General features: G+C 51.6%; 1 protein-coding gene across 1 annotated transcript in view; it reads right to left on the bottom strand.

Moving 5' to 3' along the window:
* The window catches only part of COL4A1 (collagen type IV alpha 1 chain), a 131,920-nt gene that overhangs the window by 41,168 nt on the left and 75,163 nt on the right, over positions 1-15,589 (bottom strand). Inside the window, exons 3-17 of the mRNA XM_045977872.1 lie at positions 10,748-10,837; positions 10,618-10,662; positions 9,561-9,605; positions 9,393-9,455; positions 8,858-8,911; positions 8,681-8,707; positions 6,782-6,865; positions 6,637-6,699; positions 5,289-5,324; positions 4,523-4,564; positions 3,212-3,298; positions 2,683-2,709; positions 2,484-2,534; positions 1,736-1,780; positions 1,389-1,442 (exon numbers count right to left, since the gene is read on the bottom strand). Of these exons, the coding sequence (XP_045833828.1) occupies positions 1,389-1,442; positions 1,736-1,780; positions 2,484-2,534; positions 2,683-2,709; positions 3,212-3,298; positions 4,523-4,564; positions 5,289-5,324; positions 6,637-6,699; positions 6,782-6,865; positions 8,681-8,707; positions 8,858-8,911; positions 9,393-9,455; positions 9,561-9,605; positions 10,618-10,662; positions 10,748-10,837 (813 nt within the window). The remainder of the gene's footprint in view (positions 1-1,388; positions 1,443-1,735; positions 1,781-2,483; positions 2,535-2,682; positions 2,710-3,211; positions 3,299-4,522; positions 4,565-5,288; positions 5,325-6,636; positions 6,700-6,781; positions 6,866-8,680; positions 8,708-8,857; positions 8,912-9,392; positions 9,456-9,560; positions 9,606-10,617; positions 10,663-10,747; positions 10,838-15,589) is intronic.

The following is a 15,589-nucleotide window of genomic DNA, read 5'->3' on the forward strand; positions in this document are numbered from 1 at the left end:
ATTTCCGCAAATCGTCCCCGGGAGTCTAACTGCTCACATGACAAAGCAGCTCTCGATGTTTGTTGTGTCCGATCGCTCCCTTGGGCAACGCGAACAGAGTCAATCCTGAGTTGAATTAGTATCTGGCGGTTTTTCAATGAAATAAAAATAAATGGAACGAAAGCTTCTGATTTCTAAACACGTTTTCTTAAGGAAATCATTTTACCAGAGGTTTTTAGGTGTAAGGCTGTCTAAACCTGCACCAGAAGTCAGAATGAAAGGATATCTGTGGTTTCATCTTTCCGCCCTAAAATCCAGCATGACCTGAAAACATTGCGTGAGAAATTCTAATCACCTTTAGGCTTAATTTCATTCATATTAGAAGGAAAAACCCAAAGGAATTAATCGTGCTATGTCCGATGTCTTACATAAGCCCCATAACACCACCTCGGGAGTCCCAAGACCTGCACATACTCCGTGAACACAGCTGCCCCCTTTAAGTCAAGCAATAAACTTAGCAGTAAACCCACATTAGATGCTTTGATTTTTCTGATTTGAATATGAGACTTTAGAAGTATCTGCGAGACTTAAAAAATATCTTAGCGAAAACATCCTGAACATACTTAGCTTTTAAAGCCTACAAGGTTGGACCGCCTCAAAAGTGCCGGCGTCAGCGAAGGATCTTTCCCTGCGTCCCTGGCTTTCATGAGCTGCGAGGCCCGCCCCCACCCGTGAGCTGCTGCTGGAGATGCTGTTCCAAAGCTATTTCCGTTAGCAGAGACTCGGGCTACCTAGTCTCCCATCAGTGAGTGTTTTCTGCCTGTCACGTCGACAAATATTTTGTAGTTTGATAACAAGCACTTGTCCAGAAAAAGGGCGTGTGGGAATCTGTGACAGGGAATGATCAGACAAGTGAACACAAATTCTTGTGCTTGTGAGCGTGTGGGTACGACCCACACACCACGCAGCACAAGGCATGGACGCAGGATGTCCCAGGCGGCTGCGCATGTCCATTCCGACGTATCCACACCATGTCCTTAAGGGAGGAAGCTGGACGCCCCGCACAGCCCCTGTTGTTCTAGAGGGGTGTGTGCGCGTGAACGCACAGGAAGGTTGTGCGTTCTGCGCACTTCTGATCAGTAACAGGAAAGTTAAACAAGCTTGCTTTCCTTCACTCTGTCTGCATTTTTTATGGTTCCGTAACCAGATAAAATTCATCTACTACAAAAGACACATAAAAACCTAAAAACCTCAACGAGTGGAACATTTTAAGTTCCTCTTTCTAAAAAAATCATATGCGTCAAAAAAACCCCCACGAAGTGAAGGTGTGTGTTGCTCATAGGGAGGGCAGTAATTTTGATTATTTGAGCCCCATGCTTTAGGAATGCTTCTGTAGCGTCATGGCTTACCTTGAAACCTTCGCGGCCTGGAAGTCCCGGGTACCCCGTGTCGCCTGGAAAGCCCTGTGGGGGGACACGGACAGCACCCCTCGTAAGCAATAGCCAAGCCAACAGTATGCGCTTAAAATTTACAGAGAAAGGGCTGCCTGGGTGGCTCAGTCGTCAAGCGTCTGCCTTCAGCTCAGGTCATGATCTCAGGGTCTTGGGATCAAGGCCCCGCTTCAGGCTCCCTGCTCAGCGGGAAGCCTGCTTCCTCCTCTCCCACTCCCCCTGCTCATGTTCCCTCTTTCTCTGTGTCTCTCTCTGTCAAATAAATAATTAAAATATTTTTTTAAAAATTACAGAGAACTACTTACTGGACTCCCTTTTTCTCCTTTTTCGCCATCTTTTCCAGGTTTTCCCTGTGCAATAAAGATGGAGAGAGACATCAGTATTTGATGGAAGCAATAACAAACACTCCCCAGCATCCAGGCCGGGAAGCTGCGTGTCTGAGAGTAGCACGGAGTGAGAAATGCCGTCGACGCAGGGCGGCTATGGAAACGGGACAGCAGAAGTGGACTTGTCAATCCTTCAACAACAGAGCCTGAGGAGTTCCCCATCTCCTAAGGCAAGCGTTGCATCTGGCCGCACAGCGAACAGCAGAGAAGTTTCCGAATGGCAAGGGTTGGTGGCTGATATGCCGAGGATTCGTTTCAACGGAGGTCCCCCCCATCACTGCGGGGTGGGAGCCGGAAACCAGCGGGTGGGAGGCTTTGCGGGCTGGGAGGCATCTGAGCATCTCAGCTCTCGGCCACTCACGAAGCAGCAGAAAAGGGCACGAGCGCTCTGAGCAAGCGGACGGGGGCTCCCAATGAGAAGCCAGCAGGCTTGGGCTCGGGTGCTCTTCCGAGAGATCGGAGCCCCAGCCTCCCGGGGAGGACTCTCAAATGGAGGCGGCCTCCTCATGCCTGCTCACACGGACTCCAGGAGAGCCCTTCGGGAGAGGACAGGGAGAAACCAAAGAGCCCGACCAGCTTCTTCCGCTCGTGCTTCTGTGAACCTAGGACTCCAGGAAAGGAAGGAACGTACTTTTATAAGAAGCAAAAGGACTTTGGAGGTACTCACTCGGGGCCCTGGCTTTCCGGGCTCTCCTTTCTCTCCAAGCCCTGGTATTCCCTTGAAAGAACAAAAAAAGAGCGTCATTAGGGTATTTAAGTAAAATATTAAATTATGCAAGTATTACAGAGAAGGTGAGTAAGCTTGTAACTTAAATCCAGTACGAACATTTACATAAAACAATGATGAACAAGAACGGAGTACTCACCTGAAATCCAGGTTCGCCTTTTTGACCCTAGAAGAATTTTTTAAAAAAGAGCAAGAGAGTAAGCCATCAGTACTAATGGCTATACTGGTTTTTATATGCACTGAACATGCAAAAGTTAAAAAATTCCTTTCCTTGCTATATTAACAAGGTATTTCTCCTTGGTCTCCAATATTCAAATCCCAACACTGGCAAGGCTGTGGGTTTAAGACGGGCAGCTAATTACCCTCAGTCTGTGGCAGCTGTGACCTGCCACCCCCCAGCTGGCCTCCCTGCCGCTGCCCCAGCCCAGCCCAACCTGGTGCATCTACGAAGCCCTCACCCGGGGGGACAACCTTGCTCTAACCCAGTTCCAGCTGCCTCTGCTCTCCAGACGCTCGGATTCTGTGGGGTGGGTAGCCTATAAGCCTGTCCTGTAGGTCACTGGGGAATGTAACTGGAGAAACCAGATTTTGACCCCGTTTCCCTATATCCCCTTCCATTTGTCCAAAATCAGAAGGCCAGCCTTCACTGGACAAAATCCATCTCATACCTTTTCTCCTTTGGTGGCAAAGTCTCCTTTTTCTTTGACTTGAGCTTGTCCTGGCACTCCCGGAGGCCCACTGACCCCCTGGTCACCCTGTTGATTCAAACAGTGGGAATGAATTAGGCATAACATTACGTATACAAAGAAGAAAACGCAGACAGAGAAAAGCCTAAAACAAAACATCTATTTTTAAAAAATGTAAATGATCTCTGTTCTAACCTATCCCTGTCTCAGCAGAAAGTTCGCTTTCGGTAGGAAGACGGCACAGTAAAGACACGAAGCCGGGAGACCCTCCGGAGTCAGGAAAGCCACCACATCAAGGAAGAACACCAAAATGAGACACGTCTCCCAACTCGTCCAGGCCTGTTTTTAGGCAGTTTATGTGTCCACAGCGGGACACATGCACAGTCTGATGGCATCTGGATGGAGGAAAAGGGGCATAAACTGCCCCCGAGAGCCTAAGAAGAAAGGAGGTGCCTTTAGGTGGCCCAGAAAGAAGACAGTCATGATGAATTTTCTTCCTCCGGCATCCTAACGGCTGCGTGCAACGGAAGTGCAGAATCCCAGCGACCGCACAATGAGCAAGATCCAGAGAATTCAACGGTGTAATTTACAGGGTCACCTTATAGTGAGGTTTATGGAAAGACTGGACCAAATTTGGAGTGGAACGCAAAGGCCAAGAGTCACTCCAGACCTGCCCAGGCCTCAGCCACGCGTGGCACCCGCCAGTGGTGGTCTCTACACCGGTGTGGACACCCGTGGAGAATGTGGGCCCTGGGGCAGGTGCGACCACAATCCCCAGAATCCCCACTAGCTCGGCCCCATTCCACTGATCCGATCCAGGGAAACTGGTGGAGAGATTAGCAGAGGATCAGGGACCGCCTCCCCCCACCCCGGTCTCCCTTCTCCCCTGCTCCATTCTGTGCCTCCCTGTTTCTGTGGCTCACTTCCTCCCCATTTAGGCCTGGCAGCCTTCCGTCGCTGCAGGGGTTAGCAGAGTTGTGCTACTAATAGCCAACTGACTCTTTTACAATAAAGTCTAGGTCTGGCTTTCTCACTGCGTGCAAACACTCTGACTGAACTCGGTGTACAGAAAACTAGAATTAATGGCCTCATTGTATTCTCTGCCAGTCAGATCACAGGTGGAAAATGTCAGTGAATTCTTGCTTTCCGTTGTAGGGAAACACTAAAGAAGGATGTGCAGAGAAGGCTAATATGGCTGTAAGGGACCAAGAAGGGGTTCAGAGGCTGAAACTTCTTTTATACTTAGAACTGTGATTTTAAACATGAAAACACTCCAAAGCCATGTGTACTCACCTTGTCACCTTTTGGCCCTTGAAAACTTAAGCCCATTTGCCCCTGTTGATGAAAAATTAGGCTTCCATGTTACTTTGCTCAAAATCATCTAATAAATATCACATAAAATACATAAAATGTAAAGCAGGGTAGAGTTAATGCAAGAACTTCTTCCAACAATTACCATGAAATTTTCAACAAAGTTGTGATCACATTATATTCAATGTCTACTAACAATTTTTTTAAAGTGTTATTGAAAAAATTCTATAAAACCTTTTTTTCAATTTAAAGCCTTTAAAATCTGACTATAGGAAACTAAGGGAAAGATCAGTGCTTCCAAAATAATGCATAAGGGTTGATGGAAGGAAAGATAGACGGATGGATAGGAAGTGGATGGATGGACAGAGGAATGGGGATGGACGGATAGATGGATGGATGGACGGATGGATGGCTGGGATGGGACGCATGAGTGGATGGATGGGTGGGGAAGAATGAAGATGAGATGGATGTGATGGACGGATGGACGGACAGATGGATGGGTGGATGGATGGACTGATGGACGGATGGACAGGGATGGGTGGATGAGGACGGATAGACAAATGGACTGACAAATGGATAGGCAGATGCATGGATAGAGGGATAGGTGGATGGACAGATGTTTAACAGAGATAGATGAGGAAATATAATTTTCCAAAACTATTTAAAGACACTTTAAAAAGTAAGTAAGGGTGATTTCGCAGTAGCCTTATACAAATGCCAAAGAAAGTCAAATGAAAAATATTTTTACCTTTTCACCTGGGGGGCCAGGAGGACCTGGAGGACCCTGTAAGAGACAGCGTTTTAATTTAATATCATTCACAACCCTAGCTTTACATGTTTCTTTCTACTAGAGTTATCTTAAGGCCCCCAGGATTAATGCAATAATATATTTGTTAAGGATTTAAATTTATCCTGTGCTTTGGATCTATAAGATTTGGAAAATAACTAGGAATTAGCACAGGATAATAATTAACAGGGATGAAACACCTCAAAATCTTAGGCATTGCCCTGTGAAACCCCCTGATCCATGAACGTGTCAGGAGCAGAGACGCTGAATGAAATTCTCAGCCCAACTCTGAGAGCCTAGAGTTTCCAGTTCAGAAATGGTGTTCGCCCACTTTGGATATAACTCCTTATCTAAAAAGTTGAATGATTTCTTCAAGTGCATAGGCCGTAGTGAAGGAAAAACCTTCCTGTGTTTGCAACAAAATTTCAGAGTGCTTTTCAGTCATTAAAAAAAAAAAGTCATTCCTGACAAAAGTGAGTCCATTTATTTGCAAGAATATAAAAGAGGTTACATTTGCCAGAATGGACAGGAGAATTGCTGGATTTGATAGGGAGAGGGAGGGAGAGGGAGGGAGAGGGAAGGAGAGGGAGGGAGAGGAAGGGAGAGGAAGGGAGAGGAAGGGAGAGGGAGGGAGGCCTGACAAACCCTTAAGGACCGTCAGGCAGGCTAGCAAGAATATGCTACCATCTGGGGAACATTATTCATTGCCGGTGAACATGACATTTAACCAATGGCTAAGTCTCGTTCATATCAACTCTCTTGCGCTCTCAAAATGTGTGAGTGGGAGGAGATGGGCCCTCGTTGTACTGGGAACCACCGGCCGTGCAGGAGGCCAGTGAGACAGGGGAGCCCTGGGTGGGGGTGGGTGTCTCTCTGGGGGCTGATGTCCCGGAGCTCAGTCCTTATCGCAGACACAACACAGCGTCCCGCTGCTGCCCGGTCTGCGCCCACAGCCCACAGAGCCAGGCCCTCCGGGATGACTGATTCTACACGTCCATCTCCAGGCACAGCCGGCCTTGTCCATCTCTGAATTTGGCCTCCTCGGGCCACAGTACCGAGCGGGCGCCCAGGCCCTCCAGCAACGAGCGTGCTGTCTGTGTGGGACACCGCGACTATCACCGCTGCCACAGCCTCCCCCGGTCTCTGGAATACATGGGTCCGAAGTGCCTGACTCTCCCCAGCAAGCAGCTCGTTCTCCCAGCCCGGCGCAACAACTGCGTCAAGTTGGGATGACACCGAATTTACTTCCGTGCCTCAACACAGCTGCTCCTCCAATGAGTGACTCCGAGAGGTTCCCCCCAACACTTACTGGTGGTCCGGTAAATCCTGGAGGGCCAACAGGCCCCTGCAGGCCTGGCAGTCCTGGCGAGCCCTGCAGTTATTGAACACAGAAGAATTAGATGGGAACGAGGTGAGACGCCTCGAGTGCATAGAGCGATTTAGCGAATGCTTACTGGCACTCCTGGGGGTCCGGGAAATCCTCTTTCACCTTTCAGCAGGGTCCCAGGCACATGCCCGATGATTTCACCTGGATCCCCCTAGGGGATGGAGAAAGAAAACAAAGTCACAAATACTGCTATTTCTATAAAGACACTGAGAACCCGCCGAGTAAGCGGCGTGCATTATGGACGTGGAATCTGGGATCGAGGCTCTGTCTATGCTTGGAGCATACACACTGCCTGCCTCCCAGTCACTGTTAGTGTCTTACCGCCCAGCGTCTAGTGCAGCAGGCTCGGCTCTGCTGGACGGGACGGAGGTGCCGGTGGAAGGAGCCTCAGCCTGAGCCCGCAGCCACCCCCCACACACGGAGGGAGCGTGCAGATCAGGGCCACGGGCTCCGAGCATTCTCTTGCAGTAAGGATTATCTTCCACTAAAAGCCCCAGAATGAGCATTTTTATAAAAGCAGGCTGGGACGGTAAAATTTATGTGTCTACTTGGCCAGACCCCGGTACCCAGACATTTGGTTAAGCCCCAGTCTGGATGTCGCTGTGAAGGTATTTTTATGATAAGATAAACATTTAAATCAGGAGACTCTGAGCAGATTAGCCTCCATAACATGGGTGGGCCTTGTCCAATCAGTGGAAGGCCTCATGAAGGAAAAGAAAAAAAAACACCTGACCTCCCCCAAGGAAGAGGGAACTCTGTCTCCAGAAAGCCTCTGAACTGGGACCCTGGCTCTTCCCCGTGTCTGTAGCGGCCGCCCTGCCCTGTAGATTGGGAGCTGACAGCCTCCACAGTCATGTGATTCCTCAAACTACACCTGCCGGGTCACACAGCTGTGCCCGCACACACTTATGTACACAAACACACACCCCTACTGGTTCTGGTGCTCCGCAGAGCCCCGACTAAAATGGGATGGTCATGGTACGGGACGATCATGTTTCTCAGGTGTTCTTGGACTCGGGGGCACATGAACACGCAACCTCACTCAGACACGTGGTCGTCTCTGATGTGGCTGTTGAGAAACTGGAAGTGTCCCCTTTGCAGGACTGTTCCCAACATCCAGATGCCCCTGCTCTCGAACCGCCGTGCGGCACGGGGCACGCACCCTGAGTCAGGTCAGCGAGAGCCATGGAACTCCACTACGCCAGCACCCACCGCCAGGGAAGGACTCACAGGCGGCATTCTCTGCTCCCCCACGACCAGGGAAGAATGCCGGAGGGGCCAGGGCATGGCCAAGCACCTGCGGGGACCAACCCCCATGCCGGCTCACTGTGCAAGTGTGGATGGAGCAACCGCCCCCACTGGGCACGGAGCAGGGACCCCATCACTCCGGGTGCCACAGCAGGAGGGGCTCAAAGCGCCCCTTCCTCACCATGGGCAGAGGGTTCTGGGTCCCACCCTGACGCAGAGGGGCAGTCAAGCTGAGAAAAGCCATGGATTCACTCCGAATAAGGAGGGGGCAGTGGCAGGACACCAAGGAGCTAACCTAACGGAACTGGGGCCTTCCTGCAGGAATCACAGACTCTACAACAGTGACTCCAGATTACAGGCAACACGACAAGACTCCTGTGTTTAAGTGACACCATGATACCCGTCTGAGCACTTCTGTCCCACAGCTCAGGGAGGTCTATGCAGAGAATTAACCTGGCCTGGATCCCATCAGCTAATACTCACTACCACACCATGCTTCCCATCTCTGCTTACTTCCTCCTCAGAAACTGCGCCCAGGGTCTCAAGTTGACACCCTGAAATTTAAGTTTGTGCCTATGACTTAGATACTCGTGGAACAGAGCAGGTTAGACGAACACGTTAAACTGGCAATCAGTCAACCAAGGAGACCTGAAGGGAACGTGTCTGTCTGGCCCCCGCTTTCCTCCTGCAATGAACCCAGCAATGCGTGCGAACGTACCTTCATTCCCGGTAACCCTGGCGGTCCCTGGAAAAGAGAAGAGTGGCATCCGCGTCACTTCTCTCAAAACGGCATGCGCGCGAAGATGGAAGTCCAAGGAAAGGAAAGCGAAGGGAGCGAGAAGAGAAGAATTACAACCGAAGGAGGAAATTCTAGCGGAAACAGTGCTATACTCACAGGGTTTCCAGCGAATCCAGGCAAACCCGGGGGCCCCAGAGGCCCTGGCTCACCCTAGGGGACAGCAGAGGGTCAGTCGGGCGCAAGGCACACGGGACGTCACACCCAGTGCCCGTCAGCTACCCCAGCCCCCCTTCAGAGAGACATCATTTGCTGGTGAAGATCACATCGTAAAAACCATGTGTCACCAGCTTTGCTCTCCGGGCTCCCTCACAACAGAAGACAACTATCTGAGAACAGGGACACGGATTAACATCGGTGTTTTATCTGCGTCAGCAACAGATAAGAGGTGAGGAATTCCATGTTTAAAGCAATTACAGGATAAGAGCCCACGAAAAAGAAAGGCAAAATTCCATCTCTCTTGAATACGAAATATGGGGAAAGTGCAGCTCCCCATCAGATAAAAAGTGCTTTGAGGGGGCTGTCTGTCCAGCTGGGGTGGTAAAACCGTGCTCGCGGGGCAGCACCGTCCGACTTCTCAACACGGGAAGCGGGCAGCCTGAGCACGAGGGAGGGGTCTTTGTCCCAAAGTTACCTTTGTTCCATTGCATCCGGGGATACCTGGAGGACCGGGAGGACCGTCTTGGCCAGGAATACCCTGCAATTAAGAAGGTACAAAGGTTGCCCAAAGAGGACTGCCCAATGGCGCCGTCAGTCCCATCAAGCGTCTCACCAAGAAAGCACGTGCGTTTTCTCTACGTACCGGCAGTCCTGGGTTTCCGGGGTAACCCGATGCTCCCGGGGGTCCCTGTAAGGGTAGAAACGAGAGAAGACACTGAGCACAGGGCCTCATCTCCTCACACCACACCCGCCCGGCTAAGTGCCCGCAGCCCCCCACCCGGCACACGGGCATTCAGCGGGAGAGGTGGCTGGGCCCAGCCCACAGGGGCAGCACGTCTACACCCAACATTGACTTGAATCACTTCTAAAATGAAGGCCACACCCTCACAAAGTGACTGTCCTCATTTCACACCCTGTGATTTCTAGGGAAACTATATACTGTTTATTAAATTATATTATGTTATATACGTCATATCCATGTAAACACATTAAGTTACGGACGTATAAGTAGATTTAAATTACATTAAAATCTCAGATCGCTGGGGACAAGAGTTCGTGCGATCAGTCATCTCCCCGGGGGAACAGCACCAAGTCCGTCCTCCAGGAGCTCTGCATCTTCTCCTCGCCAGCGGCTCGGGGCCCTGGCGGCGGCCTCCTGCCCCAGAAGACCCAGCTACTTGCCCCCCAGCTGGGTAACAGCAGCAGAAGGAAATGCTGAGAGCGTCCTCCTGCTTCTCTACATTCAAACCCTGCTCTCAGAGGTCTTCATCTATGCCTGTCCCAGGAGGGGAAGCACAAGCCCACGGCAGAGCGAGAAGAGCAAGGTGAGCTCTCTGAACGCGGCCGCTTCCCACAGCCAAGGAAGCCCTTTCCTTCAGTGACTCGTAGACCGGTCATCTCCCTGCCCCCAAAGTAAAGCAGGTCCATGAGAGCCCGTGAGGAAGAGCATGCGGGAGAAGCCGGCCCGAGGCTGGGGCGGAGCCGTGGCCAGCACTCACGTCCCCCGTGCTGGCCCCACGGGCCCCGCGCAGTCACAGCACCGGGCAGAGAGGCAGGCGATGGGACAGGCGAGGAGAAGGGGTGGAGGGGACGCCCCGAGGACTGCTGGGAGGCGGGAGGGGGCAGAGAGCCCTCTCTGGGGGGCCTCCCTGGGTCACATCTCACCACAGCATCACAGATTTGGTCACACGTGTACTCACTCTTGTCCCTTTCGTTCCGGGCAGCCCGGGCTCCCCAGTGTCTCCCTGGAAGCAGACAGAAGCGCCCCCATGAGAACAGTGCAGAGCACCTAAACCCACACCTCCGGCCCCAGGACACAGCCAAGCTTACCTTCTGTCCTGGTGGCCCCTGCGGCCCCTCGGGTCCTTGCATCCCGGGAAACCCGATGACACCTTGCAAGCCCGGGAGGCCCCTTTCGCCCTGTGGAGGAGCAGCAGCAGGTCAGAGAGGAGGCGGGTTGGGTGAAACGGAGGAAAGTAGTCGGCACTCACCCTTCCAGGTGCCGCCCTGCACCGCGAAAGTCTACGTGGCACCTGAACGCCGACGCCGCCAACTAACTCCTGTTTCCGGAGGCTTCTCTCCACGCACTTGAAGCTCTCCGAGGACAGAACTCTTCACACCCAACCCCGGCACGTGCTTTCCACGCACGATACGCCAAATGCTAAATACTTTATCAGGTAACTAAAATAAGGACGAGTTGGGGTTTTCTCACTGAATCGATCACATGCTCAGTCATCTAGTGGGATCCGATCAGCAGCAGGCACGGCGCCCAGACCCTGTAAGCAGACCGCCAGTCGGTTCTTCCTTCCGATTCCTAGGAGCTGTGTAGACGGGGCTCACGGTGCGAGCCGCAGCACGAGAGGCAGGCACTTCTCTGAGCGACCCGCAGCCCGATGATGTGCTTTCAAATGTGTCCTTAAAGCACGTTTTTTGCGAAGGTATGATCCAAATTTAACTACGGTCTCTGCCCTCACAGAGCAAAAAAATAAAGTAAGAAACATTATCTTTAGAATACTATTATTTGGTCCGAAAGGCTGGGGCTCTGAGCCCCAGGCTGACCCTTGAAGGACAAACGCAAAATAAGTACATCAGGGGCGCCTGGGTGGCTCAGTGGTTTAAGCCTCTGCCTTCAGCTCAGGTCATGATCTCAGGGTCCTGGGATCGAGTCCCGCATCGGGCTCTCTGCTCGGCGGGGAGCCTGCTTCCCTCTCACTCTCTTTGCCTTCCTCTCTGCCTACTTGTGATCTCTCTCTGTCAAATAAATAAATAAGAAATCTTAAAAAAAAAATTTAAAAAAAAAAAATAAGTACATCAGGAGGAGAGAGGAGCCAGTGAGGCTGGATGGTGGCAAGAGGACAGCACCGAGGTCTATTGAGCCACGTGAGCACAAGAAATTAAGCAAAAATATAGCAAGCGCAGAGCGTGGAGTGAAGAGGCGTCCACGCCCGCCCTGGACACAGCATTTCTCCCAGAGGCATCGGTGAGCCTGTGACCTGGTTCCGCGGTTGTTAAGGAAGACTGCCATAGTCAGGTTGCCAACAGAAAAGCACCCATCATCACGATACGAAATCAAGAAAACCTCTTTTCTTTACAGCCTGTGGACTCTTAACGCAACCTTACGAGACCGAGGGTCGAGCGAACAGCCATCGCCAGCAGACTCTGAAGCAGAAGGTCCTCTGGATGGCGGAGCACCCGGTACTTTCTCAGTTCTCGTAGCTCAAGGTGAGAATAAGCCCACAAGCCACACATTCCACAGCGTCCACACGTACCCCCAGAAAAGCAGGTCACCGCGGGTTCCCGAGAAGCGCCTCCCCGTGGCGCCGATGGAGGGAAACGGGGCGAGGACCCCAGGCGCTGCCCTCCTTTCCCAACCACCTGGCTTGGGACTTGCTGGCAAATTCACTGCCTGTTGCATTTTTAAAATGCAGAATGTGGTTCTGCACATGGGACTCCGACCGCTGTGTTTGCACGGACCGCCGACTCACTGGAGGTGTGAGTCGAGAGTCCAGAAACAGCGTGTGAATCAACGGGGAGGGGATTACGGCCAACCCCAGCGGGTATAATAAAACAGTAAATGGATTAAAGGAAATCAAGGCCCGTAGCGGGGCACACCCCCGTGGACAGCGGCATCCAGGGAGCGGAGCCCTCAGCACAGGACCTCACACGGGATGCCAGGGCCTGCTCCAGAAGACCTGGGACGGCTGGGGAGGAAAAGCTCTCCCGGACCAGGACTGGTGCCCCTGGAAAGCGGCTCCCATAGGTTCACTGTTAACCTGAACTAGGAAGAGTGTGCTACAGCCGCAGAGACCGCTGACCACAGAGACACCACACGCTGTCATCGTGCCAACCTCCTCCCTGATCCTCGGACGTGGGAAAATTCTACCCGAAACAAGAGATGTGAACGGCAAACAGCCGGCTACGAAAACAAAATGAACACTGCGCTGTGTCTCCCCAAAAAGCCTGACAGGGCATCGGAAGGACACGCGAGAGGCACATCTGTGTAAGTCTCCAGCGTTTGCAGCGGTATATTTTTAGTACTTAATTAGTATCTGGCTCTATGGCTATGAGACCCGCTGCAGATAAGGCTTTCATTCTCATTTTAACCACGGAATGCATGGAGGCCGGGAGCCCGATTAGCTGATTCTTACAAGTTTCTCATTGAGTCAGCGCTAAAGCCAAAAATAGAAATGAGGTCAGCCTGCCCCACAGTCCGTAGTTTTTCTAGGTCACTAGAGCAAGCCAGTTCCCAGCAAACAGTTAAACAACTCACCAGCACTAACCTATCCCCTTTAACGTCCATTTCACAGGTGGGGGCACGAGGATTCTGATGCTTAACTGACTTGTCACATGTCACCGGGTGCCTCCTACCCGCTGCCGGGAACAGAACTCTGAAATCTGACTGCCAGTGCTCGCTTGCGCACAAGAACACATTCTTTCCTAAGGGTCACCGGAACACTTAAGCAATCCGTGTATCCCAAGAGTTTTGAAGTTAAGTACCCAAGAAGGCAGTGACTCCTCCACGAACGTGGCTCTGCTTATCTCCCACGGCTTTTTTTTTTTAACTTTCCCACTCTTTTGTTCAGACAAAAGTGCACATGAATAACCTAATAGCCCGTGCCCTGTCCAAGACAATGACGGGCACCAGCGCGGAACCAGCAGACAGGAGAAACGTTCCAACATCTGCACCGTCAGCTGGCAAACAGCACTCACTGGGTGCGGGCCAGGTGACTTCTCCTGTACGGCCGCTGCGGGGAGAGCAGAGCTGGCTTTGCTGCTGGTGTGCCAGCCGGAGTACGCAGCTACAACAGTGAGACCACGATGGTGGCCACCCACGTGCTGGACCTTAAGGCAGGACGTGTACAGTCCGAGCCCCTGAGAAATAGCCCCCAAGTCATCTAGATCCCATGCTGTGTTAAAGGCAAGGTCCCAAACACGGCAGCCACATACTCATGCGGGGCACAAACAGAGCCCACCGTCAGCGTGTGTCCGGGTCAAGAACAGTTCTCTGGAGGAAGAAAAGGGAAGTTGGTAAAATGTCACACCGACGTTTTGATGCAATTGCACTCAGCACTTTCACTCGTCCACACCGGTGCAATGTGTGATGCTAGTTACAGAAAAAGTGGGCGTGCCGGCAATACAGCGGTCGCCCCTGCGGCCTCCGTGATGGGATTCGGAATTTAAAGAGGAAGAACAAAATGCCATCGTTATGAAGACGAAAGAATACAGCCACGGAGAATCATCCTGGCATCCAAATTAGCCATTCTAAATTGGGCATGAAATAGAGTTCATGGATGGAGCAACTTAAAAAATTTTGCATAAAATATGTATTATCTAAACCAAGGAGATACTTTTTTTTAAAAAAATCATAAAATATGGAAACAAAAGATTGTTATAATATCAGTCATTTCCCTTCCTTTTAAATGCTTATGGAAACAAGTTCATAATGGAAATCAAACGCTAAAGCCATACCTCTTCCTGTCTACATCAGAAATCCAAATTCAAATGAAGTTCCCGGGATGGTTAATTTTGAAATAATGTGAAGCTTCCGACTTTGAAGGGTTACATAATTACCAACGACAAACCCCACCAACAAACAAGCAGGCATTGGGTCTTACCATCAGAGACCATACTGTGCCTGTTTCAATGGTCAGCATGGGGTCACATTCTTTCAGTTAAATTCTGAATTAATTTTTCACATCTGAAACAATATGACCGTAGGTCTTTGCAGGGCACCGACCCACAAGTGGAAGTGTCCCGCTGCCCCGGGTGGGCCAACCACAGTGGTCGACCCCGGTGCGGCTACACGCGCTTGGATTCATCTGTTACGAAGGAGAACAGACCCAACAAGCGATGTTAACTAGATTTTGTGGCTGCGTTTCCATCTCTTGGAAGTAAACACTTTAAAGGCAGGGATGTCGTTTTGTTTGTCCACAGTGTGTGGTACCATCTTTGAATTCGGTAAAATCGATGTGTGATGGGATGAACCAAGCAGCGGTGAACATGACCGCTGATATAAAGCAAGACTGTGCACATGCCCCCCAGAAACTAACAGGACGGCGCATGACGGTGGCTGGGCAGCTGGGCAGCGGGGCCCTCTCCCGGGCCTAAAGTCCCGTGGGCACCGTCGGAGCCTGGCCGACACGTGCGCCCGTGGCTGAAGCAGCCGCAGGGAGAGCAAGCCGTGGTCGGGACATGACATAGGACCAGCTGTTTCTTTCTGTCATGGGTGCCTGGAGATTTCAATTTCCATGCAAAGCTGCAAATGACTGAAGGAATGAGAGCATTTGCTTTTGGAGCCAGAGCTCACCAAGAATTCAGTGATGGGGAAATGATTTCAGATGATGGGTCACAGTCAGTCAATGGGTGGCGTGGGGATTCGGCCAAAAATTCCACAAGAGCGATTCTTTGAGCCCAACAACCATCAACATCTGCAGGACCATTTCCTGAATGCCGACCCTGCTGGGAAAGTGGTGGGAAGTGTCACGGGGTCCTGGAAAAACTGTGTGATGAGGTCCCACTGGGAGCTCCATCCACACTGAGAAGCCTGACATCATGGCGGCAGTGCTGGCCGGCGGCCCAGGAGGGGCGGGAGGGGACACACAGCTGGAGGCCGACACACTCTCCTAAGGGGAGGCCGTGTACACCGATTCTCCTTTGCGGGGGACACGTACA

This window comes from Meles meles, chromosome 14, assembly GCF_922984935.1.
Source record: "Meles meles chromosome 14, mMelMel3.1 paternal haplotype, whole genome shotgun sequence".
Classification (NCBI taxonomy): Eukaryota; Metazoa; Chordata; class Mammalia; order Carnivora; family Mustelidae; genus Meles; species Meles meles.